This window comes from Neoarius graeffei, chromosome 1, assembly GCF_027579695.1.
Source record: "Neoarius graeffei isolate fNeoGra1 chromosome 1, fNeoGra1.pri, whole genome shotgun sequence".
Lineage (NCBI taxonomy): Eukaryota > Metazoa > Chordata > Actinopteri > Siluriformes > Ariidae > Neoarius > Neoarius graeffei.
Window position 1 is genome coordinate 62,684,128 of NC_083569.1, and position 27,785 is coordinate 62,711,912.

Below are 27,785 nucleotides of genomic sequence, written 5' to 3' on the forward strand. Positions count from 1 at the left end.
AAGTTTGATTAGCCCCGCCTCACAGATGATTGACAGGCGTTTTAGCCAATAAGAAACATCCAGTAATATTAATAGAGAAAAAGTGAAGTACTCGGAGAAAAAAAAAAAAGCTGCTCACGCAGAAACGGTGCGTCAAATATGCAACAGATTTTCTGAAATGTTCGTGGTTTTCTCTTTAATATACTGCCATTAATTAATTTGGCTGAAATTCTTGTTGTTTAGCTGTAATTTATGACTAATTTCAGGATTCTTACTCCAATTTCTTCAGCCAGTGAACGTTAGCTTGTTGCCTTTTTATTTTTCCTCAGCTACAAATCCTACACTTTGCTTTTTGGTTCGTTAAACCGAACGATAAATCCACTATTTTAATTAAAGTTAAGTGGTAAACATGGTGAGTGTATAATTAAGGACTTGCAGTATCAGTTAGCATGGCACTTTGTGGATTACTCATGCTAATAGTCGACTAGCACTGTGAGGCCATTTGCAGGAATTGGTCACGTGTCAATTTTCCCCTTAGCAACAAGCCTGTGGTGCTAACTTGACCTTCCTTGACAACCGTAAGAGTTTGACTGGCGATAGCTGTTTTTACCTTTTCTACTGTCTTTTTTGACCCGAATTTTCATCTGTACTTGGGAAAAAGTTTGTCGTTTTAACTTCTGTCGTAAGTTAAAGCGAATCACTGGCCGTAAAAGAGTTTTTTGGACTCAGAATCACTTTATTAATCCCCGAAGGGAAATTCAGATTTCCTCCCAAGCTCCTGAATCAGACAAGAAGTAAACATGTCTAAAAATAGAAGATAAAATCGTCTGAAAAAAAAGAATAAAAAGTTCAATAACGTCAAATAAAAGCAAAATGAAGTGATTCTATTTACATGATTCCTATTGAGGTATTTCACCTGACGTCACAGGGTCACGTGACGCCCCGGTGTCCGCCATTTTGAAGGTCAAGCTAGCTAATGTCAACAACATAGTAGCTAGTATGTTACTGTAGCAATGTTTACGTTCAGTCATTTGGATGACTGTTAAAACCTTTCAGTCTCAAGTTTTTCCTTTACTGGATTTACTAGTTAGGATGCAGTGTTGCTGCACAGCAACCTATGGGCTCCCCTAGGGGAGCCCATAGGTTGCAGTGCAAAGCACTGCAACTATTGTTCTTCTACGCGTTTCTTTCTTCTTAGTCACGAAAAAATCGTCCAAAAAACCCCCATTCATTTCTGTGGAATTAATTGGAAAAAAAAGCACTTTTTCAAACATCCGCTGCTCTGGCATGCTTTCACCTAGAGACGTGATTCAAACTCTAAAACATAGGAAAACTTCTCCTCTGTGGATCTGGCATTCAACTTTTCTGCTAGGTTCTACACTTTCGGATCAGTGCCGGCTCAAACACCATGTGGGTTCCGGGAGAAAATCCGGCTTTTGAATGGGTGTCTATTGCGTTGCACACCAGTGAAGCTCGTTTACTTAGAGTGTAGAGAGCTTGAAAAAATAGCTCAAACTTTCTCGCTTAAACTGTGTTTTCAGCCACAAATTTCACTCTGCAGACATGATTTTCTCAAAAGTAGTAGTAAAACTTGTCCTGATTCACACAATGTGTCTACCTAAACGATAGGATTTACAGTTTTTGAATGAGAAGCCTCAAACTGAGGAGAGTGCAGCCGAGAGGCCTCATTGACACCCATTATAAACGTGACAGAAAAGTCACTCATTTTTAACTCGCTCTAGTGTCCTCACTTTTAACACTACAGACAAAAAATTACATCAGTTTATTCAGGAGACCCTTGTGGCGCTTACTGTGAAAGACTTTTGTGAATAGCTGCTTTCATTTTCGAGTTATTTGTCGTTGTTCGAGGCCTGCTCCTGAGCAAAAAACAGCAGAAAACTGACAAATTCTTGTGTGTCTTAACGCTCCTGCTCAGGCCCGTCGCCATGCCGACTGGGGCCAGTGAGGGAGCAGGGGGGGCTGCTGTCTCAAGCACACACATAAATCATGGCATTGCAGCTTCATAGCAGGTCACACATTCACGGCCAGCAAACATGCGTGACCGAATTGCTTCGCGCACTGCATCCTCTCACAATTTCCCCTGGGGAATTGTCCGGTCTAGTTTACTGTAATTATGATCCGGCAGCTATTTACACCGGATCCAGTGTAAATAGCTGCCGGAGCGCACTCCAGCTTGCTCCCCCTCAAATTAAGCAGCGCGCTCCCGGAGTGCTCCAGCCGAGGTTCCGGAGCACGCTCCGGCTTGCTCCCCCTCAAATTAAGCAGCGCGCGCCGGCTTGCTCCCGGAGTGCTCCAGGAGCAAGCCGGAGCGCACTGCTTAATTTGAGGGGGAGCAAGCCGGAGCGCGCTCCGGCAGCTATTTACACTGGATCCGGTGTAAATAGCTGCTGGATCATAATTACAGTAAACTAGTAAATACAGTAAAGGAAAAACTTGAGACTGAAAGGTTTAACAGTCATCCAAATGACTGAACGTAAACATTGCTACAGTAACATACTAGCTACTGTGTTGTTGACACTAGCTAGTGCTAACAGCTAGCTGCTAGTACACTGCTACAACACAGACACCGACCCTAATAATACAGTTCTTGGTCATTGCCTGGTAACAGCAAATTTATAACGGGCCATGTCTCAACAGACTAAGAAGTTATTTCAATGACATTTAATAACATTTTGTTTATCCTGAGGACCGAAAGTAAATGAAAATGTGAACAAACCTTAGCTGTAATAAGATGGCGACCATCGGCTCCAGGGACGACCCACTGATGTAGGCATGTTACCCAGCCTGACACAAAATATTTGTAGGCATCCAAACTCTTATACGCTTTCAGATCAATACCTGCGTATGGCGATGGGTTTTTAACGACATAGGTATACAGATCATGTGGGCCGAAGTCAGGTAAAGACGAGGGCTTCGTGTACTTCCGTACGTCAGTGAACAATCCTGGTGGAAGCAGGTAAACGTCGTTCTCTAAGCCTGCTAACCTCAATTTTTGCAAATACCTCTCCCTCTGCTCGCCCTGTAAATGCCCTACGTCGCTGGATAGTGAAGGTGTTTTCTGCATCTCGCTCCTTTTTCTTTTATGTTTGTCGCCTTCCTCGCATTCAAACTGATTCGAGCCGTGACGTCCAGAATGGCAGCCTAACGATGCAACACATGACTTGGTCACGTGGGTGAAAAACCTCAATATACAGTGGTGCTTGAAAGTTTGTGAACCCTTTAGAATTTTCTATATTTCTGCATAAATATGACCTAAAACAACAACAGATTTTCACACAAGTCCTAAAAGTAGATAAAGAGAACCCAGTTAAACAAATGAGCTAAAAAAAAATAATACTTGGTCATTTATTTATTGAGTTAAACGATCCAATATTACATATCTGTGAGTGGCAAAAGTATGTGAACCTTTGCTTTCAGTATCTGGTGTGACCCCCTTGTGTAGCAATAACTGCAACTAAACGTTTCCAGTAACTGTTGATCAGTCCTGCACACCGGCTTGGAGGAATTTTAGCCCATTCCTCCGTACAGAACAGCTTCAACTCTGGGATGTTGGTGGGTTTCCTCACATGAACTGCTCACTTCAGGTCCTTCCACAACATTTCGATTGGATTAAGGTCAGGACTTTGACTTGGCCATTCCAAAACATTAACTTCATTCTTCTTTAACCATTCTTTGGTAGAACGACTTGTGTGCTTAGGGTCGTTGTCTTGCTGCATGACCCACCTTCTCTTGAGATTCAGTTCATGGACAGATGTCCTGACATTTTCCTTTAGAATTCGCTGATATAATTCAGAATTCATTGTTCCATCAATGATGGCAAGCCGTCCTGGCCCAGATGCAGCAAAACGGGCCCAAACCATGATGCTACCACCACCATGTTTCACAGATGGGATAAGGTTCTTATGCTGGAATGCAGTGTTTTCCTTTCTCCAAACATAATGCTTCTCATTTAAACCAAAAAGTTCTATTTTGGTCTCATCCGTCCACAAAACATTTTTCCAATAGCCTTCTGGCTTGTCCACATGATCTTTAGCAAACTGCAGACGAGCAGCAATGTTCTTTTTGGAGAGCAGTGGCTTTCTCCTTGCAACCCTGCCATGCACACCATTGTTGTTCAGTGTTCTCCTGATGGTGGACTCATGAACATTAAAATTAGCCAATATGAGAGAGGCCTTCAGTTGCTTAGAAGTTACCCTGGGGTCCTTTGTGACCTCGCTGACTATTACACGCCTTGCTCTTGGAGTGATCTTTGTTGGTCGACCACTCCTGGGGAGGGTAACAATGGTTTTGAATTTCCTCCATTTGTACACAATCTGTCTGACTGTGGATTGGTGGAGTCCAAAGTCTTTAGAGATGGTTTTGTAACCTTTTCCAGCCTGATGAGCATCAACAACGCTTTTTCTGAGGTCCTCAGAAATCTCCTTTGTTCGTGCCATGATACACTTCCACAAACATGTGTTGTGAAGATCAGACTTTGATAGATCCCTGTTCTTTAAATAAAACAGGGTGCCCACTCACACCTGATTGTCATCCCATTGATTGAAAACACCTGACTCTAATTTCACCTTCAAATTAACTGCTAATCCTAGAGGTTCACATACTTTTGCCACTCACAGATATGGAATATTGGCTCATTTTCCTCAATAAATAAATGACCAAGTATAATATTTTTGTCTCATTTGTTTAACTGGGTTCTCTTTATCTACTTTTAGGACTTGTGTGAAAATCTGATGATGTTTTAGGTCATATTTATGCAGAAATATAGAAAACTCTAAAGGGTTCACAAACTTTCAAGCACCACTGTACATATATTGCACCCGAGTTAAGAATACAGTATACATGGTACGGCAGTGTACTACAGTTATACAGTGGCATTGTACAGCTTGACTGCAACAGGTAGAAATGATTTCCTGTGTCTCAGTTGTGCAGCGTAGAAGAATCAGCCGTTTACTGAACGTGCTCCTGTGGCTGATCAGCTCCTCATGTAGAGGGTGGGAAGGACAGTCTAAGATTTGTCTTTATTTTGGACAGTGTCCTCTTCTCCAACACCACTGTCAGAGAGTCCAGTTCCTCGCCTACAACATGGCCGCCCTTCCTGATGATCTTATCGAGTCTGTACAGTAAGTGTCCTTCACACTCAAGCCACTGCCCCAGCAGACGACAGCGTACAGGATGGCACCGGCCACCACAGACTCATACGACGTCTGCAGCATTGTTCGGCAGATGTTGAAGGACCTCAGCCGTCTCAGAAAATAGAGACGGCTCTGGCCCTTTTTGTATACCGTGTCTGTTTTCGGACCAGTCCAGTTTATTATCCAAGTACACCCCCAGATACTTGTATTCCTCCACCACGTCCACACCGACCCCTTGGATGTTAACAGGGTTCACCGGAGCCCTGATTGTCTTCAGATCAACCACCAGTTCTTTCGTCTTTGTCACGTTGAGCTGTGTAGGTGGTTCTTCCTGCTCCACATGACAAAGTTGGACTCAAGTTGGTCACCGCCAAAAGAAATTGATTATCGAACAAGTACCAAAGGAAAAAGAAATCTAAAACCTGGTGTTGTACCTTCTGTTTTTAACTAGAGTGGTACTGCAAAGCAAAGAAGAAAAATCGTACGACATGTTAACAGGTAAGAAACTTAGACAACCTTTATTGTCATTCAGTATGCAACAAGTGTACACCAAACGAAATTTCATTGCAATTTAGCTCAGCACAGGATTAAATATGAAGAGTATTAAATTAAATTATGCAGCAGAAATATTATAAAGTGCAATAGTATAAAGTGACCTGTGGAATTAGGAATGTTCAAGTTATAAATGGAAGTTTAGAGTTTGGGTTTGGAGTTCAGCAGTCTGGTGACCTGGGGGAAAAAGCTGTTACAGAACCTGGTGGTCCTGCACTGAATGTTGCGGAACCTCTTTCCAGAGGCAAGGAGGGAGAACAGTCCATAGTGAGGGTGTGAGGGGTCACTGATGATGTTTCTGGCTCGAGACGTGTAGCGCCTTGGTGCAATGTCCTGAATGGAGGGAAGAGAAGTCCCAATGATTTTCTCTGCTGTCCTCACCACTCTCCTCACAGTCTTCCAGTCAGAGGCACTGCAGCCTCCACACCACACAGAGATGCAGCTGGTCAGAACGCTCTCTATGGTGCTTCTGTAGAGTGTAGTGAGGATGGGCGGGGGCAGATGGGCTTTCCTTATCCTACGCAGAAAGTGCAGACGTTGCTGTGCCTTTTTGACCAGTGACGCGGTGTTCACAGACCAGGTGAAGTTGTCTGTGATGTGCACCTCCCGGAACTTGGTACTATTGACCACCTCCATGGCCATGTTGAGGAGAAGTGGAGCGTAGCTGGGTTGTTTTTTCCTGAAGTCACCAATGATCTCTTTAGTTTTGTCCACGTTCAGGATCAGGTTGTTTTCCTTGCACCAGCCCACCAAATGCTCCACCTCCTCTCTATAGGCCAGGTCGTTATCGTCCCCGATGAGGGCCACCACTGTTGTGTCGTCCGCAAACTTCACAATGTGGTTGCTGGTAGCCCTGAGGACACAGTCGTGTGTCATCGGAGTGAACAGTAGAGGGCTCAGGACACAGCCCTGAGGGGAGCCTGATTCAAATACATAAGAAGCAATGCTATGTTTGCAAAAGAAACAGTGCAAAAGGGGTTTCGAGCAAATGATAAAGGTAGAAAAGGAGAAATTAAGTTATAAACATACCTGAGAAATCCACCATTTCGCATGTGAATTTTTTTCGGCGGCGACCAACTTGAGTCCAAAAAACTCTTTTACGGCCAATGATTCGCTTTAACTTACGACAGAAGTTAAAACCACAAACTTTTTCCAAGTACACACGAAAATCCAGGTCAAAGGTCGCATGTCATTCCTCAAACCAAAATATAAAATGTCTACTGTTATTGTAATATGTGGTAGATATTTACAACAAACTGCAAAAAAAAAAAATTCTAAATGGAATACAAAAATCTGAATATTTCAAGCATGCAAATTTTTTTATATGCTTGGAATTTAATTCTGGTCTAATTCTATTTACTGCAATAGGATTCCATCCATTATCTGTAGCCGCTTTATCCTGTTCTACAGGGTCACAGGCAAGCTGGAGCCTATCCCAGCTGACTACGGGCGAAAGGCGGGGTACACCCTGGACAAGTCGCCAGGTCATCACAGGGCTGACACATAGACAACCATTCACACTCACATTCACACCTACGCTCAATTTAGAGTCACCAGTTAACCTAACCTGCATGTCTTTGGACTGTGGGGGAAACCGGAGCACCCGGAGGAAACCCACGCAGACATGGCGAGAACATGCAAACTCCGCACAGAAAGGCCCTCGCTGGCTGCTGGGCTCGAACCCGGACCTTCTTGCTGTGAGGCGACAGTGCTAACCACTACACCACCGTGCCACCCCAATAGGATTCCAAATACTCTATAAACATTCCATTCTGTTATGAATCAGAAAAAATTATTATAAATCACAGCACTTTTATTTATTTATTTTTTAAAAAGTACTTCATTTACTTCAATAATGTTACACAAAGATCGATCCATAACAGTTGTAAACATCACTTAATTCCACAGGGTGTCAATGATGGTGGACATCCGTGAAAGTGATCACTATTATCGACACCTCACGTGACTTCTCAAACCTGCGTTTAGATACAAAATGGCAACTGTCAAATGAAAGAGTACGAAACAAAGTATTTCAACAAGGATATCATGAAATATCAGTGAATTCGATCAGAAAAACATGTCCACGATCTTTCCACCATGCTTACCTGCGATGATAACGTCCAGGTTTTCCTCAAATTGCTGATCGTGCTCAAAAAAATTCCATCTCAGGTAACGAGCTGTCATCAGACAACAAGATCAAAGGGCGAGGCGGGTCTTCTGGTTGATCAATTAGCCAGTAATAATAATAATTGTTGTAACTGAAACTCACCTTTTTAAAATTGTTTTTTATTGGTAAATCTGAAAAATGTCGATAATTGTAGCCACTGGCCTATTACATAAAGGATTAGTACCTATGATGTCTTGGTTGTGGTCATTGGTAGTTTGGATGAAAATGTGCTTGTTTTTAAGACTTTTTATTTTTATTTTTTGTTAAATAACATCATCCTGCAGGATTAACATGGATCCCAAACACAGTGGAGGAGGGAAACGCCTTCCCAGAATAGCTGCTTCTCTGATTATGCGCTTTGCCTCAGAGAGGGACCCCAGCTTCAGTGTGCAAAGGTCAGGTTTGAGGGCTCCTCTGACTCCACCGCTTCCATCTAGCCTTGAATTTGTGGATTTTCCTGACTTTACAGCAGGAGCCACATCCAAGTCCCCTGACTCCTTGGTTCCAGCTCCTTCAGAGGAGTCCAGTCCATCTGGACTCCAGTTGACAAAAGGCCATATGCTGACTTCAACCTCCATAGAGGGTGATGATGACTTGGAAGAGGAATGCCTCTCTTTGAAGAGCCTGAACAGCCCTTCTGAAGGAGACGGCTTTTTACCAGGTCAAGGTGATACAGCCGAGAGCTCCCCTAAAAGAGGAAAGAGGACTGGAGGTGAGCTGGATCGGTCATTTGATTTTCATGTATAATTTTAAGCCTAATATTCTCTCTGTGTGTAATACACACACAAAGTTTGTGGACACATGACCTTCACACCTATATTTGGGTCTTCCCTAAACTGTTGGCACAAAGTTAGAGGCACACAATTGTGTTGCAGCATGACAGTTTCCCTTCACTAGCCCTAACACATTCCAGCATGACAATGCCCCCGTGCACAAAGCGAGCTCCATGAAGACATGGTTTGCCAAGGTTGGAGTGGAAGAACTCGAGTGGCCTGCACAGAGCCCCGACCCCAACCCTACTGAAGACCTTTTGAATGAACTGGAACACTGACTGCCTGACAGGCCTCTTCACCCAATATCAGTGTCTGATCTCATTCATGCTCTTGGAGCTGAATGAGGAGAAATCCCCACAGCCATGCTTCAAAATCTAGTGGAAACCCTTTGCTGGAGAGTGGAAGTTATTATAATAGCAAAGGAGGACTAAATCTGGAATGGGATGTTCACACCCATATGGTCAGGTGTCTACTAATTTTTTGCCATATACACCCCTTTTCCACCAGTAGGGAACAGGTTCTTGAATTTTGGAGCTTTTCTTCTGTTATTGCAGGTTTTTTTCTGAAGGTATATCCTTTTCCATTACGTTCTCCATTGCTGCGCTCCATTTCCTCTCCAGACTAATGACATGCCCACTGATGTAATGGTTTGCACTGGAAAAAATGCTATATTTTGGTTCTAGCTGGGAACCAACTTTTCAGGTTCTGAACCAATTTATTTTTGGTTGAAATGCTCTGAACGGTTCAAAATTTGGTGCGCAAACAAGAATGGAACCCATTCCCTGTTGGTCAAAAAGGGGTGATGGTGTTCACTCGTAGCCCTTTTCCACCAAATCAGTTTCAGGGCTGGTTCGGGGCCGGTGCTGGTTCACAACTCGTTCAACTTGCGAGCCAGCTGAGAACCAGTTTGCTTTTCCATAGCTCGGGGTGCTAAGGGGAGCCACGTCATTACGTCACTGTATACGTCAGTTACGTCGCTGCGTTTGCATAAACCTTGGCGCAAACATCGAAGCAACAACAACACGGAGAAGAAGAAGAAGCAGCAACAACAACAATAATGGATGACTTTGCGTTTGTACAGCTGCTGCTTCTGGCTTTACGGTGCTTCATTGGGATCAGAAAACGGCAGATCCAATATGTTTGTGTTGATTGACAGGTTTTGAGTGGACGGCAGTTACATTCTAGGAGACAGGAAATAACCTAATAACGTTTTGACTCTTACTTACACTGAATGTGAGATGGTTATGTTAGCCTTTGTTATGAGCTAACGTTAGCCGGTGTTATGTCGGCTTTGGCGATCTTGCTATTGTTATTGGTCTTAACAACTCCGCCCCCTGCTGACATAAGCAGTTCTTTCCTCTGGCCCAGCAAAGGCTACGTTCACACTGCAGGCTGAAGTGACTCAAATCCGATCTTTTCGCCCATATGTGACCTGTATCCGATCTTTTATTGACAATATGAACGACACAGATCCGATTTTTTCAAATCCGACCCAGGCCGTTTGGATATGTGGTCCTAATTCCGATTCCTATCCGCTCTTTTCATATGCGACTTCAGTCTGAACCGCCAGGTCGCATTCATCCGACTTACACGTCATCAACAAGCCACAAACGTCACTATTCTGCGCTTAAGTAGGCGGCGGGTCTCTCAAAAAAAGTTACAACAACATGGCGCATAATCACGGGCGCAGATAGAGGGGGGGATTCGTCCCACCCAGATTTAAATTCACCTCGTTCGGTCCCCCCCACTTATAGGGAGGAAAAAACGTCTATGCTGTCTTTCTTTGTATAAGGCAAACCTCACGGAAAAATCAAAAGACTAATTACCATTCGGTTTATTGAGGTACACAGCAGTGTATACATAGTTGCAACAACTCACATAAAACAGAACAAAGACTGATATTCGGTTGGTTGAGCTGCGCAGACTGCACAGGTTGCGAGCTCGAGCTTGGTTGCTATGGTTACTAACAACAAGTTTGACAGGCATATCGGGGTTGGGGTTGGTTTGCTGGCAGCTTTGTCCCCCCCAGTTCAAAAAACGTATCTGCGCCCCTGCGCATGACATCAATGCGAGGGACGCTTCGGGCTGTGAAGGTTCTGAATCTTCTCAATGGAAGGACGCAGAGGTTAGGGAGCTGATTTCCATTTGGGGGGATGCAGCTATTCAAGCTAGATTGGATGGGTCATACCGCAACCGGGCGGTTTTACTTCCGTAAACCCTGGCCATGCTCACTGCGTGTGACGTCGTCGTATCCTGCAATGCGCATGCGGAACACTTTTAGGTTGCTTTTCGTTCATACTGAGGATCACATACAAGTCGCATATATTTGTTAATGTGAACGACCTCACAAAAAAATCGGATTTCATAAAAAATCGGAATTGAGCATTAAGTCTTGCAGTGTGAACGTAGTGAAAGAGTTGGTGCTAGCCTGGAACCAGTTTTTCTGGCCCCAGAGCCAGTTCTTTGTCAGTGGAAACAGAAAACCCGGTTCCAAACGAAGCACTGGCCCCGAACCAGCCCTGGAACTGATTTGGTGGAAAAGGGGCATCACTGAACCAGTAGGGAACGGGTTCTTGAACCAGTTCCGTTCAGGATTCTTTAAACCTTGGTCCCAGCTAGTGAACCGACCCACGTTTTCACCAGTTTTGGGTGGAACCATTGTAATCAATGATGCGTTATGAATGGAGGGCGTTGCACAATGCACAACTGAAGTAAACCTTAGTAGCATGATGGTGGTGTGCTTTGATTACCTGTGAGCTTTTCTTCTGTTATTGCAGGTATTTGTTTTCAGCCAATTTTTTTTCTGAAGGTATATCCTTTTCCATTGCGTTCTCCATTGCTGCGCTCCGTTTCCTGTCCAGACTAATGACACGCCCACTGATGTAATGGTTTGCACTGGAAAAAATGCTATATTTTGCTATATTCTAGCTGGGAACCAACTTTTCAGGTTCTGAACCAATTTATTTTTGGTTGAAATGCTCTGAACGGTTCAAAATTTGGTGCGCAAACAAGAATGGAACCCATTCCCTGTTGGTCGAAAAGGGCTGATGGTCTTCACTCACTGAGCCCTTTATTAGGAACACTTGTACCCTTACTCATTCAAACAATTCTCTAATTGGCCAATCATGTGGCAGCAGCGCAGTGCATAAAATTATGCAGATATGGACCAGCAGCTTCAGGTAACGTTCACATCAACCATGAGGATGGAGGAAAAATTGTGCTCTCTGTGATTTTTGACGGTGGTCTGAGCTGACAGAAAGGTTTCAGTAATTCAGATAACGTCTGACTCTGTTCAGTTGTTGTGAGCAGAAAATCATCTCTGAATGCACAACATGTCAAACTTTCAGTCAGATGGGTTACAGCAGCAGTCATCCACATCAGGTTCCACTGTTGTCAGCCAAGTACAGAAAGCTTAGGCTACAGCTGGCACAGGCTCACCGGAAGTGGATAGTTGAAGACTGGAAAAACGTTGCCTGGTCTGACAAATCTCAGTTTCTGCTGAGGCACACAGATGGTGAGGTCAGAATGTTGCCACCGAGAGCATGAATCCATGGACCCAACCTGCCTTGTGTCAACAATCCAGGCTGGTGGGGGTGGTGTGATGATGTGGGGAATACTTTCTTGGCACACTTTGGGCCTGTTAATACTAATCATCGTTTGAATGCCACAGGCTATTTGAGTATTGTTGCTGACCATGTGTGGTCAGCAACAATACTCAATTGTCACAATTTACCATCTTCTAATGGCTGCTTCCAGCATGATAATGCACCATGTCACAAAGCAAAAGTCTCAAACTAGTTTCATGAACATGACAATGAGTTCAATGGATCTGAATCCAGTAGAACATCTTTGTGATGTGGTAAAACAGGAGATTCATAGCATGAAAGTGCACCTGAAAAATCTGCAGGAATTGTGAGATGCAGTCATGTCAACATGGACCAGAATCTCTCAGGAATGTTTCCAACAATTTGTGGAATCTATGCCACGAAGAATTGAGGCTGTTTCGAGAGCAAAGGAAGGCCGTACCCATTATTAGTGTAGCATTCCTAATAGTGTTTGTTGAGTGTATATTACTTGTAATATCTCATCTCATTATCTGTAGCCGCTTTATCAAATCAAATCAAGTTTATTTGTATAGCGCTTTTAACAATAAACATTGTCGCAAAGCAGCTTTACAGAATTTGAACGACTTAAAACATGAGCTAATTTTATCCCTAATCTATCCCCAATGAGCAGCCTGTGGCGACGGTGGCAAGGAAAAACTCCCTCAGACGACATGAGGAAGAAACCTCGAGAGGAACCAGACTCAAAAGGGAACCCATCCTCATTTGGGCAACAACAGACAGCCTGAGTATAATATTAACAGTTTTAACAGGTATAACCCTCAACTGTCCTCATGGGACCGTCCTTCACAGGAGCGGTGTGATAAAACTCCGACCAGACACAGGGCACCAGGATGGATCAAGCAGGTCCGAGGGGCAGAAGAGGCCAGCATCTCAATCCCAGGATCAACATGTAACTCAGAGGGACAGATTGGGGGGGGAAGAGAGAGAGAAAGAAAACACAAGTTGTTAGGTATGCCCTAAAAATGACAAGTATTAAATCTGTGTGGTAGGCTCGCAGAGACGAGAGTCTTTACATCAGGCATAACACACAACAATGGCATGTTAATATGGTAAAATATATCATGACCTGCTCTGGCTGGATGCTTGATTGGGTGATGGGAGCACACTCCTCAGCAATGATGAGATCCAGATGGGACCCTTAGGGCTGGCCAAGACAATTCAGTTACATTTCACCGGGTCTGGGACATGCGACAGAATGTCTGATGGCCGATTCCCTGCAGGCTACGATATCCAGTCGAGGTCTCCACCCTCTCCACCAAAAGATTTCCTGTTGACTCCATGTAACTCAGAGGGACAGATTTGGGGTGGGGGGGAGGGAAAGAAAACACAGGTGGTTAGATATGCCCAATGTCACCTGCTTTATCCTGTTCTACAGGGTCGCAGGCAAGCTGGAGCCTATCCCAGCTGACTATGGGCGAAAGGCAGGGTACACCCTGGACAAGTTACTTGTAATATATACACAGCTAATCTGATTCTGATTTCAGTGAGGTTCACAGACTGGCACAAGAATCGCGTGGCGGCTCTGTGTAGCGAACGCTTTGATAAGCTGCTGAGGGAATGTCCTGAATACCACAGTACGAAAAGCTGCCTTGCTGCTTTTGTCCTGGAGAGAGGTTTGTGAGATATGGAGAATAAATAAGTTGCCGGTGTAGAACATTAGACACAGTCTGCTTGTGTTTAGCAGCAAACATTGTGGTCTGTAAAAGTCCGTATATGTTTCAGAGGTGACTGACACAGGAGGGCGGTGTTGCGAGCAATATGAAGTGGTGGCGTTGGGCACAGGGCAGAGCTGCTGCAGTGGTTGGCTCTGTTTTACAGGCTCCATCATCCATGACTGCCATGCCATCGTCATTGCACGCAGAGCACTAAAAAGGTAAGAAAAAAGCTGTTTTAGAGCCGAATTTATTCTGCTAGTGGTGAAAGTATTGTATAATAGATATTTGACCAATCGATCAAAAGGTATGTTTGTTATTCGTTCCAAAACTTCACTTTGAGTGTCAACCCAGTGACTGTGTGGTAACTTCAGGTTAATTTATATTTGATAGCGAAAATATCGTCCAAGCGCAGGACGAACAGACTCAAAAACTCCTTTGTCCCTCACACATCAGACTGTACAACTCCTCTCTGGGGGGAGGAGGGGTAACAGGAGGACAGAGGACGGGAAGGAGCAGTAGCCTAGCCTGACAATAAGCTATAGAGATCTTGCAGTCACGTGACCGGAAAGTACACAGCCGCCATCTTGTCAGTAAAAAACACAGCTGAATACTGCTGCACTCGTGTACAGAATGGATCAATTTCAACCGACGGACTACACGGCTCATTTTTCTAATGAACAGATAACTAGATATATGTCTAAAATAAACGATCTACAGATTAGTGACCCTTATCGCTTACCGGACGTAGTTTGCACGACCGTGTCAGTGAATGTTGAACTGCCAGAGGTGGAATACCCAGATGTGTATAATTACCTCATTAACTTTCCCTCGCTGTTCAGTGGTGAAGCACTGCGTGCTTATAAATCTCTGGACAGTTATCTTTACAGAAATTCAGGATTTGTCAGCGACTCAGATGTGGCATCTTGTAAACAAGAAAATAATCCTCATTGGATGGGTAAGTCACTTAAGTATTGAGTATAGCACTGACCAGCCGATTATAGAATAGAATAAGGTAATTCCAGCTGTAATTCCAAATTGTCCGTCTTGTTTACCATGGATCTGGCGTTGGAGAGATAGAGGCTTAGCAGTGGAGATTTGAGTAGCTGTTTTCTGAGCTTAGTCAACAAGCCGGCTCTGCCTGCAGCCTCGCTTTTGCTTCGGCTCCCGACGCCGCCTCCTTCGCTTTGCTTCCGATAACAATCCACGGAGACCCTGCTGGTCTCGCTATCTCGTCCGGAATGTTGTGCATGCGATGGAAATCGCTACAAACCGTCATTTTCTGCTGGAAACCAATGTCCAGTAAGTCCATACGGTTGTAGTGGATATTGAAGTCCGGTACAGACGAACAACACGCAAAAATACACACAAAAAACATAAACGTGCACAGGTTGGGAGAGCTTGTAGCCGCAGCCGTTGTAGTAGAATTGTATATAGTAGGGTTTTCCAGAAGAAAAGGTAGAAGCAGAAGTAGAAGGCGGAAATATGGCGTTTGACCGACGATGGCGTCTGTCACAATCTGGATCGGCTGTGACGTCACATGCAAGTGCTCCACACCGGACAGTGTGCAATATAAAGTGCAATACCTCTCCTGCTGCCCCCCCCTTTTTTTTTCCTCCTCTCCCCCCCCCCTCCTTTCTTCGGCATATCTTATTCTTTTTATATTTGTATATGTAAATACTTAATTTAATTTATCTAGAAGTTTTTCTCTCTTTTCTCTGTTTATCTGTAATGATGCTGCTGGAATCTTAATTTCCCTGAGGGAGCCCTCCCAAAGGGATCAATAAAGTTTTATCTAATCTAATCTATTAAAGGTGGGCTGAGTGCTTCTTTAATCCTTGCTTACGGTACAATGACTTATCTGACATTTTCAATTGGTATAAACATTTTATTGTCGCAAGTCTGTTAAGATTAGTCAGGACACTGTTGGGTTTCTGTGTGTAGACTCTTGACTGTTTAGCTGCTGGTGAGTTGGGTGATGTGAAAGTGGAGGGGGGTAGCTAGTCACACCTCTCCACTATAGCCCTTTTTACGCAGCTATCCTGTAATATTGGTGTAAAGAAGGCACCTCTGGCCTTAGTGACTTGCATTGAGCTAAGTAAAGCCAGCAGGAAGTGTGCGTTTTTATATTTAAAACACGTCCTTTAGCTGAGCCGGCTTTTCGGGGAGGCTTGAACCAGTTCCGTTCAGGATTCTTTAAACCTTGGTCCCAGCTAGTGAACCGACCCACGTTTTCACCGGTTTTGGGTGGAACCATTGTAATCAATGATGGGTTATGAATGGAGGGCGTTGCACAATGCACAACTGAAGTAAACCGTAGTAGCATGATGGTGGTGTGCTTTGATTACCTGTGAGCTTTTCTTCTGTTATTGCAGGTATTTGTTTTCAGCCAATTTTTTTTCTGAAGGTATATCATTTTCCATTGCGTTCTCCATTGCTGCGCTTCGTTTCCTGTCCAGACTAATGACACGCCCACTGATGTAATGGTTTGCACTGGAAAATGCTATATTTTGGTTCTAGCTGGGAACCAACTTTTCAGGTTCTGAACCAATTTATTTTTGGTTGAAATCCTCCGAACGGTTCAAAATTTGGTGCGCAAACAAGAATGGAACCCATTCCCTGTTGGTCGAAAAGGGCTGATGGTGTTCACTCACTGAGCCCTTTATTAGGAACACTTGTACCCTTACTCATTCAAACAATTCTCTAATTGGCCAATTGTGTGGCAGCAGCGCAGTGCATAAAATTATGCAGATACGGGCCAGCAGCTTCAGGTAACGTTCACATCAACCATCAGGATGGAGGAAAAATTGTGCTCTCTGTGATTGATGGTTATTATAGCTATCCTGTAATATTGATGTAAAGAAGGCACCTCTGGCTTTAGTGACTTGCATTGAGCTAAATAAGGCCAGCAGGAAGTGTGCGTTTTTACATTTAAAACATGTCCTTTAGCTGAGCCGGCTTTTGGGGGGGGGGGGGGGGGGGAGTCTGTCAAAACTGTGTTTGCAAAGTGTGTGTGTGTGGGGGGGGGGGGTGTTAATGAGAAAGAGAGGAGTGGAGATACTCGTGAAAATATGTTTGTGCAATCAGAGATGCTGAGTAGAAAGCAATCTAGGGCAGAAAGGCGTGAGGACCTTTAGATGCCATAAGCAAAGATATTTGAATTCACGCTGGTCTTGGAAAGAAAGAAGAATGTCAAGGTCAAAAACATCACACCCCTATTCCGCCATGCCAGCTGTCTGTTTTGCACACACATTGATTCCAGCCCTGTTACGATCAATCATTTCAGCTCAGAGACGGAACAACACAGACAGACAGACACATCCCCCCCCGTTCTGTATTTTAAACAGTTTATACAGAACGTGTGGCAAAATAGGCGGCACGGTGGTGTAGTGGTTAGCGCTGTCGCCTCACAGCAAGAAGGTCCTGGGTTCGAGCCCCGGGGCCGGCGAGGGCCTTTCTGTGCGGAGTTTGCATGTTCTCCCCGTGTCTGCGTGGGTTTCCTCCGGGTGCTCCGGTTTCCCCCACAGTCCAAAGACATGCAGGTTAGGTTAACTGGTGACTCTAAATTGACCGTAGGTGTGAATGTGAGTGTGAATGGTTGTCTGTGTCTATGTGTCAGCCCTGTGATGACCTGGCGACTTGTCCAGGGTGTACCCCGCCTTTCGCCCGTAGTCAGCTGGGATAGGCTCCAGCTCGACTGCGACCCTGTAGAATAGGATAAAGCGGCTAGAGATAATGAGATGAGATGAGATGTGGCAAAATAAAGGCACAAGTTTTCTGCCTTGAACAGGCTGTGTAAAAGGGGCTAATAACAGTGGTAAACAGACAGCACAGCTAAAGCTTTTTTGATAGTTTTGTCACGGTTGTATACAATGCTTTACTATCATATTTAAACCTACTAGGCTAAGTTTAAAAAAAAAAAAAACTTAGGAAAAACTGCAAATTCTTGAAGCTTTGAGTGTCTGCTTTCTTATGAGCCTTTTTTCCCTTGCATTGGTGTGTGTGTGTCATAAGCTACTGGATGTCTGTCTGTCGAGGTTTAGTGTGACATCAGAAATTTAAACACCAACCACAGGCACCACAAAACGTGTAGAAATTCCACTTTTTGGCCCTCTGGTTAACTCTGTCATAACACTTCTCAAGTTCTCCTCACATTCCACTAGCTGGCAATATAATATCTGCTCAGACGAGAAATTCTGGACTCTGTGATGCCCAGGCTGTGGGAACGGGACAAAATCAACCAATGATATCCAAACAATCGGATTTTTTTGTTAATCATGTTGTCTGTCAGGCATTCAGCTCCAAGTTGTGTGTGTGAGTGTTTTGGAGCATACTGTAGCTTTTGGTGGATTTGAGCTTGGACATGGCCACCTTCAGCTGCTTTCAGCAAAAAAGATATGACTATACGTTCAGCCCACTGTCCTAGTAAGTCTCCAAACGTTACCATTGCCTGAGCACTCAGCTGTATTTTGCATCTGTTGTGTGTCATTTAAGATTTCTAAAAGAAAAGTGCCAATACTTGTGCTGCGTCTCTCCAGCATTACTAAGTGGACACCTGACCATCACACCCATACATGGTCCTTCTGCACACTGTTGGCACAAAGTTGAAAGCACATAATTGTCTAGAATGTGTGTAAGATTACTCATGGTAAAGTAATTCTCTCATAAAGATGTTTTAAATTATCACCATAACAAGCGTTTGCATCTGTGTCTTTTTGTTTGTTTTCTTCCCCAGATATTTGTATAAGCAGCTCATGTTGTTCTACAGCTCTGAGCCAGAGCTTCAGGAGCGCTCTATATTTCAGAGCACTCCCACAGAGCTGCTGCTTCAGATCAAACCAAAGATCTACCTGCACCTCTACACCAACCAGACCCCAAAAGGGGCAGCACAATACATAATGTGAGTGACAGAGACAATATATACCTGTGAGGAAATGGATACAAACAGGTCAAAAAAAAAGTACCATTTTATATTTGTTCATTTTGCCTTAACATGTACAGTGGTGCTTGGAAGTTTGTGAACCCTTCAGAATTTATGTTTCTTCATAAATATGACCTAAACCAACATCAGATTTTCACACAAGTCCTAAAAGTAGATAAAGAGAACCCAGTTAAACAAATGAGACAAAAATATTATACTTGGCCATTTATTTATAGAGGAAAATGATCCAATATTACATATCTGTGAGTGGCAAAAGTATATGAGCCTCTAGGATTAGCAGTTAATTTGAAGGTGAAATTAGAGTCCGGTGTTTTCAATCAATGGGATGACAATCAGGTGTGAGTGGGCACCTTGTTTTATTTAATGAACAGGGATCTATCAAAGTCTGATCTTCACAACACATGTTTGTGGAAGTGCATCATGGCACGAACAAAGGAGATTTCTGAGGACCTCAGAAAAAGCGTTGTTGATGCTCATCAGGCTGGAAAAGGTAACAAACCCATCTCTAAAGAGTTTGGACTCCACCAATCCACAGTCAGACAGATTGTGTACAAATGGAGGAAATTCAAGACCATTGTTACCCTCCCCAGGAGTGGTCGATCAACAAAGATCACTCCAAGAGCAAGGCGTGTAATAGTTGGTGAGGTCACAAAGGACCCCAGGGTAACTTCTAAGCAACTGAAGGCCTCTCTCACATTGGCTCATGTTAATGTTCATGAGTCCACCATCAGGAGAACACTGAACAACAATGGTGTGCATGGCAGGGTTGCAAGGGGAAAGCCACTGCTCTCCAAAAAGAACATTGCTGCTTGTCTGCAGTTTGCTAAAGATCACATGGACAAGCCAGAAGGCTATTGGAAAAATGTTTTGTGGACGGATGAGACCAAAATAGAACTTTCTGGTTTAAATGAGAAGCATTATGTTTGGAGAAAGGAAAACACTGCATTCCAGCATAAGAACCTTATCCCATCTGTGAAACATGGTGGTGGTAGTATCATGGTTTGGGCCTGTTTTGCTGCATCTGGGCCAGGACGGCTTGCCATCATTGATGGAACAATGAATTCTGAATTATACCAGCGAATTCTAAAGGAAAATGTCGGGACATCTGTCCATGAACTGAATCTCAAGAGAAGGTGGGTCATGCAGCAAGACAACGACCCTAAGCACACAAGTCGTTCTACCAAAGAATGGTTAAAGAAGAATGAAGTTAATGTTTTGGAATGGCCGAGTCAAAGTCCTGACCTTAATCCAATGGAAATGTTGTGGAAGGACCTGAAGCGAGCAGTTCATGTGAGGAAACCCACCAACATCCCAGAGTTGAAGCTGTTCTGTATGGAGGAATGGGCTAAAATTCCTCCAAGCCGGTGTGCAGGACTGATCAACAGTTACCGGAAACGTTTAGTTGCAGTTATTGCTGCACAAGGGGGTCACACCAGATACAAGTATAATATTTTTGTCTCATTTGTTTAACTGGGTTCTCTTTATCTACTTTTAGGACTTGTGTGAAAATCTGATGATGTTTTAGGTCATATTTATGCAGAAATATAGAAAATTCTAAAGGGTTCACAAACTTTCAAGCACCACTGTAAATGTGTGTTTATATAACTTTATCCAGGATAACAGAATAAAGCTTAGACACTGTAAGAAAGGCTTGAGTACAACCCCGATTCCAAAAAAGTTGGGACAAAGTACAAATTGTAAATAAAAACGGAATGCAGTGATGTGGAAGTTTCAAAATTCTATATTTTATTCAGAATAGAACATAGATGACATATCAAATATTTAAACTGAGAAATGTATCATTTAAAGAGAAAAATTAGGTGATTTTAAATTTCATGACAACAACACATCTCAGAAAAGTTGGGACAAGGCCATGTTTACCACTGTGAGACATCCCCTTTTCTATTTACAACAGTCTGTAAATGTCTGGGGACTGAGAAGACAAGTTGCCCAAGTTTAGGGATAGGAATGTTAACCCATTCTTGTCTAATGTAGGATTCTAGTTGCTCAACTGTCTTAGGTCTTTTTTGTCGTATTTTCTGTTTTATGATGCGCCAAATGTTTTCTATGGGTGAAAGATCTGGACTGCAGGCTGGCCAGTTCAGTACCCGGACCCTTCTTCTACGCAGCCATGATGCTGTAATTGATGCAGTATGTGGTTTGGCATTGTCATGTTGGAAAATGCAAGGTCTTCCCTGAAAGAGACGTCGTCTGGATGGGAGCATATGTTGCTCTAGAACCTGGATATACCTTTCAGCATTGATGGTGTTTTTCCAGATGTGTAAGCTGCCCATGCCACACGCAATAATGCAACCCCATACCATCAGAGATGCAGGCTTCTGAACTGAGCGCTGATAACAACTTGGGTCGTCCTTCTCCTCTTTAGTCCGAATGATACGGCGTTCCTGATTTCCATAAAGAACTTCAAATTTTGATTTGTCTGACCACAGAACAGTTTTCCACTTTGCCACAATCCATTTTAAATGAGCCTTGGCCCAGAGAAGACATCTGCGCTTCTGGATCGTGTTTAGATACGGCTTCTTCTTTGAACTATAGAGTTTTAGCTGGCAACGGCGGATGGCACGGTGAATTGTGTTCACAGATGATGTTCTCTGGAAATATTCCTGAGCCCATTTTGTGATTTCCAATACAGAAGCATGCCTGTATGTGATGCAGTGCTGTCTAAGGGCCCGAAGATCACGGGCACCCAGTATGGTTTTCTGGCCTTGACCCTTACGCACAGAGATTCTTCCAGATTCTCTGAATCTTTTGATGATGTTATGCACTGTAGATGATGATATGTTCAAACTCTTTGCAATTTTACACTGTCGAACTCCTTTCTGATATTGCTCCACTATTTGTCGGCGCAGAATTAGGGGGATTGGTGATCCTCTTCCCATCTTTACTTCTGAGAGCCGCTGCCATTCCAAGATGCTCTTTTTATACCCAGTCATGTTAATGACCTATTGCTAATTGACCTAATGAGTTGCAATTTGGTCCTCCAGCTGTTCCTTTTTTGTACTTTTAACTTTTCCAGCCTCTTATTGCCCCTGTCCCAACTTTATTGAGATGTGTTGCTGTCATGAAATTTCAAATGAGCCAATATTTGGCATGAAATTTCAAAATGTCTCACTTTCGACATTTGATATGTTGTCTATGTTCTATTGTGAATACAATATCAGTTTTTGAGATTTGTAAATTATTGCATTCCGTTTTTATTTACAATTTGTACTTTGTCCCAACTTTTTTGGAATCGGGGTTGTATAAACAGCTAGCCTGACGAACCAAATGAATAGAAACGTTTGCTGTTCAAGTAAACTATTCCCTTTGTGCATTAATGACCCTGTTTATTGGACCAACACTTGTATAACCAGCATAACTTGCTTTTGTTTTCATTTGTTGCTTACATATCTGCATTAGTCTGTCAAGTTTAACTGCATTATTTGTTTTGCTTGTGTGAAAGAACATGTCTTTCCAACATCAATCTCGTCTCATCTCATTATCTCTAGCCGCTTTATCCTTCTACAGGGTCGCAGGCAAGCTGGAGTCTATCCCAGCTGACTATGGGCAAAAGGCGGGGTACACCCTGGACAAGTCGCCAGGTCATCACAGGGCTGACACATAGACACAGACAACCATTCACACTCACATTCACACCTACGGTCAATTTAGAATCACCAGTTAACCTAACCTGCATGTCTTTGGACTGTGGGGGAAACCGGAGCACCCGGAGGAAACCCACGCGGACACGGGGAGAACATGCAAACTCCGCACAGAAAGGCCCTCGCCGGCCCCGGGGCTCGAACCCAGGACCTTCTTGCTGTGAGGCGACAGCGCTAACCACTACACCACCGTGCCGCCCCCAACATCAATCATGAAAGATATTTATATTTGACACACATTACTCTGAATAAACAGATGTTAGTAGTTGCAACTTCTAATTGACTTTCACTCACCCTTGAATGTAAAGTTTAGATATTTACATGAACTAAAAAATACCCTAATGGTTGAGATATCTTTTAAAAGAGAACTGAAGATGAATATTTTATGATCAAAATTCTATTTATCTCATTTTATAAAATATAGGAATGCATTTCTGACAGCTATTTTGTCACTGCTATAGCAAGTTATGAGTGTTTGAAATATGCTATGTAATATATCAGTCCATATGTCAAAGCAATGGCCGTAAACGAGATTTACTGAGACCTGTGCGAGACGTCATAGGACAGAAGTAAAATGTACAGCGGAAATCAAAGTGACCAACATCTGCCAACGTTGTCAAAAGACGCACGCGCCCTCTTTCGAATGCTGACATAATCAAGCCGGAAGGTTTCCCTGTGTCCGAAATCGCTCCCTAATCACTATATACAGTGGTGCTTGAAAGTTTGTGAACCCTTTAGAATTTTCTCTATTTCTGCATAAATATGACCTAAAACAACATCAGATTTTCACACAAGTCCTGAAAGTAGATAAAGAGAACCCAGTTAAACAAATGAGACAAAAAATATTCTACTTGGTCATTTATTTATTGAGGAAAATGATCCAATATTACATATCTGTAAGTGGCAAAAGTGTGTGGACCTCTAGGGTTAGCAGTTAATTTGAAGGTGAAATTAGAGTCCGTTGTTTTCAATCAATGGGATGACAGTCAGGTGTGAGTGGGCACCCTGTTTTATTTAAAGAACAGGGATCTATCAAAGTCTGATCTTCACAACACATGTTTGTGGAAGTGTATCATGGCACGAGCAAAGGAGATTTCTGAGGACCTCAGAAAAGGCATTGTTGATGCTCATCAGGCTGGAAAAGGTTACAAAACCATCTCTAAAGAGTTTGGACTCCACCAATCCACAGTCAGACAGACTGTGTACAAATGGAGGAAATACAAGACCATTGTTACCCTCCCCAGGAGTGGTCGACCAACAAAGATCACTCCAAGAGCAAGGCGTGTAATAGTTGGCGAAGTCACAAAAGACCCCAGGGTAACTTCTAAGCAACTGAAGGCCTCTCTCACATTGACTAATGTTAATGTTCATGAGTCCACCATCAGGAGAACACTGAACAACAATGGTGTGCATGGCAGGGTTGCAAGGGGAAAGCCACTGCTCTCCAAAAAGAACATTGCTGCTCGTCTGCAGTTTGCTAAAGATCACGTGGACAAGCCAGAAGGCTATTGGAAAAATGTTTTGTGGACGGATGAGACCGAAATAGAACTTTTTGGTTTAAATGAGAAGCGTTATGTTTGGAGAAAGGAAAGCACTGCATTCTAGCATCAGAACCTTATCCCATCTGTGAAACATAGCGGTGGTAGTATCATGGTTTGGGCCTGTTTTGCTGCATCTGGGCCAGGACGGCTTGCCATCATTGATGGAACAATGAATTCTGAATTATACCAGCGAATTCTAAAGGAAAATGTCATGACATCTGTCCATGAAGTGAATCTCAAGAGAAGGTGGATCATGCAGCAAGACAACAACCCTAAGCACACAAGTCGTTCTACCAAAGAATGGTTAAAGAGGGATAAAGTTAATGTTTTGGAATGGCCAAGTCAAAGTCCTGACCTTAATCCAATCGAAAATAATGTAGGAGGACCTGAAGTGAGCAGTTCATGTGAGGAAACCCACCAACATCCCAGAGTTGAAGCTGTTCTGTACAGAGGAATGAGCTAAAATTCCTCCAAGCCGGTGTGCAGGACTGATCAACAGTTACCGGAAACGTTTAGTTGCAGTTATTGCTGCACAAGGGGGTCACACCAGATACTGAAAGCAAAGGTTCACATACTTTTGCCACTCACTCATCCAATGCAATATTGGATCATTTTCCTCAATAAATAAATGACCAAGTATAATATTTTTGTCTCATTTCTTTAACTGGGTTCTCTTTATCTACTTTTAGGACTTGTGTGAAAATCTGATGATGTTTTAGGTCATATTTATGCAGAAATATAGAAAATTCTAAAGGGTTCACAAACTTTCAAGCACCACTGTAGGGCACTAGATAGTGGGGACGCCATTTTGTAGTACTGTCCGATACCTTAGTGAGGATTATGTGGGAAATGCGCTCAGTATAATATGTATTTATCACAAAAATACATGCATGTATTTATTATTTTGAAAACCCACCAGCTGCCTGACCTGGCACATTTTAATTGTGCGACAGTAATGACGTAAATACCAGCGCAACGGACTCGTCCTTATCCTGTTGTCTTTGGTTGGAAGTCGTATGGAATAATCTCCATCACTGATGAAGCTGGCAAATCTTGAAATTAATCTAAATTGGAATGATATGGCGATCTGGCCGCTGTGTAAACAGTTTTCAAAATGGCAGTGCTGACACTTCACGTTGGAAGTCTCGCACAAGTCTCGTGAAGATCGCATGGATAAGCAACGCATGCCGTGGACCAAATGAACTACATTCAACACGGCTAAAGGCCGATAAGTGTAATATAATATGCCAATACAAGTCACGATGTAAGGTTAATAAAACCTAAAATGGAATTGAATAACACGTTAATTAAGAAATAAAGCAAGTTTAAAAATGACTTCAGTTCCCCTTTAAAAACTAAGTCTAGGTTCAGGAGAACTTTTCGCATTCATAGGTCAGAAATTTCATCCAAACAGACATTCCTCAAACTTGCCATTATATTTCTGTTGTCCGTAATGAAAGGGTTTATCTTCACAGGAAGTCCTATAGTCACGGCTACCAATCACTCAAGCTGCAATGCCATGCCAAAGGCTCTTTGATTCCTGCAGCTTTCCTGTCTCCCAGTGTTTGGGGTGCTCGCATCTGCTGCATGTCTGACAGTGCAAAACTCACCCGCTGGACTGTCACAGGAGTTCAGGGAGCACTGCTGAGTCACTTCGTTAAGCCGTTGTACATCACCAGTGCCATTCTTGGTGAGTGGTTTATACTGTGCTCGAGAGTTTGTGGCAAAGATGTCATTTACCAAGACTTGTTTTTTTAAAACATCAGAAAAACACATTTTATACTCACAATGTATTATATTCTTGAGATTTTTGTAATGGTTTATATCAGCATTCAGTGTTTTTTATCATCCAGGTGATGCTAGCCATTGCTCTGATATAGTGTCTGACACAATCAACAAGCGCCTGGGGACTGGTCTGAAAGATGTCCTGATCCCCCCATACCAACAAAAGACCATCTTCTTCCAGCATGGAGAGAACGTGGAACCAGCTGCAAGTTCAGACCACTGCAAAGATCTCAGTGTTAACTGGTGTCTGGGAGACTCCAGCATTGAGATCCTAGACAGCATAACTGGATATGCCATCAGTGGGTAAGGCTTAACTGTTTCATAAGAGCTGGTCAGTATGGTAACGTTAATCTCCAAGTTTTCCTGTCATGCATGACTTTTTTTCTTCTTCTTCCAGCTCTCCTTTTGTGAGTGGACCCGGGCTCTCCAGTAGACTATGCAAAAGAGCACAGTTCTTCAGCTTTAGAAAAGTTGCAATGCTTTCTGGTCAGCAAGAGCTTCTGTCATTTGTAATCTACTCCAAAGCCAAGGTAAGGAGGTTTCTGGATATAGCTAGGTGATGTTAAATACATTTTATCTTAAAGAGAAAGCGGGGAGGGGGGGAAACCACCCTTGACTAAGATTAATTTGTATCCAGAAACTGATTCGTGAGATTCATATCTATTTACAAGTCTGGATTTGTCTTTATTTATTTTGTATGGTGGTTGTTGTTTTTTTTAAAGATGGCTGCCCACTTGTATCAAAAGGCCAAAGCTATGGTGAACCAGCAGTTCTTAACCAGCGATGCAGGACCATGGAACTCAAAACATCTGGTGGACAACTTCGGTTGCTGACAGCATTCTTTCTTTAATCTCTTGTATTGTTCTTTGTTAAAGTAAATTTACATCCAGCCAAAACACACCGAAATGCTTGATCAGAAGTTGAACAATGCATATGTACATGTTTCTCTCGTTCTAATATTGTTACTGGTTTTCTTGTGGTTTTGTTTGTTTGCTTTAACCCAACTGTTTTTTGGCTAGTTGTTGTTGATCATTCAAGAAAAACTAAAACTTATACTTATTTGAAGCTAAAAGATAAAAAAAAAATGTTCATCAGTCTTTGTCTGGGCATTTATTAAACCCCATCTGATTAACAAGATATATATGTGTGTGTGTGTGTGTGTGTGTGTGTGTGTGTGTGTGTGTGTGTGTGTGTTTTATATATATATATATATATGTGTGTATATATATATGTGTATATATATAATGTGTATATGTGTGTATGTATATGTAATTTACCAGCTGGGAGGTCTGTATCGTCAAATACCATTACCGAGGTCTTGAAAGTACTGACCGAGGTCACGGTATTTCACCATACAGACCAACCTTAAGCTGGTAAATAATATACTTATTTTTTTCTTTAACAAATTCTAACAGAAAACGAGAGCGCCCAAAAGGGAGAACCGAGCCGAGCCGCCATTTTGAATCCTCATTCACAGCTGTAATGCAAATGGCTTCCTCCTCGGTATACAAGTGCACTTCCATGGCAGGAAAAAACTACATTTTGTCGCCTATGTCGTCCCCTATTTATACAAATAGGAGTCATTCAGGATTCAGCCATGTTTTTGCTCGGCGTTAGCAGTGATTACAGGTTTTTAGCTTTCTCCTGAAATGTTTTCTTTTATTTCTTCTTCCTCAGGGTAGTAAAACTCGCTTTCGCTGTGAACACTGTCGTTATCACTATCCATGCTGTAAAATTAATGATAATCTTATTTAAAAAAAGATAAATGTTGACAAAAATTGCTATTATGTTTGTTGTTGTTGTGAACGAGTGAGTTGCCAGAGGTCCGTAACCGGGGTCTGTATCATAGGATATGGACCCGCTCACCAGCCAATCAGAGCGCAGGATTTGATGTAAACCGCACCGCGAAAAAAATAAATATATGTTAATATTTACCAGCTGGGAGGTCCGTAT

General features: G+C 42.9%; 1 protein-coding gene across 2 annotated transcripts; it reads left to right on the plus strand.

Moving 5' to 3' along the window:
- The first annotated feature begins 67 nt into the window (after positions 1-67).
- On the plus strand, positions 68-26,917 carry adad2 (adenosine deaminase domain containing 2). Of its 2 annotated transcripts, none has more exons than XM_060924966.1 (9): positions 68-127; positions 8,136-8,563; positions 13,735-13,863; positions 13,973-14,123; positions 18,638-18,802; positions 25,523-25,737; positions 25,901-26,135; positions 26,230-26,362; positions 26,555-26,917. In XM_060924966.1, exons 2-9 carry the CDS (start codon positions 8,143-8,145, stop codon positions 26,663-26,665), a joined length of 1,560 nt encoding a protein of 519 aa, XP_060780949.1. In that variant the 5' UTR covers positions 68-127; positions 8,136-8,142; the 3' UTR covers positions 26,666-26,917. The 2 variants fall into 2 exon arrangements, with proteins under 2 accessions (XP_060780949.1, XP_060780351.1); XM_060924368.1 differs by having other exon boundaries at positions 125-159.
- The last annotated feature ends 868 nt before the right edge of the window (positions 26,918-27,785 follow it).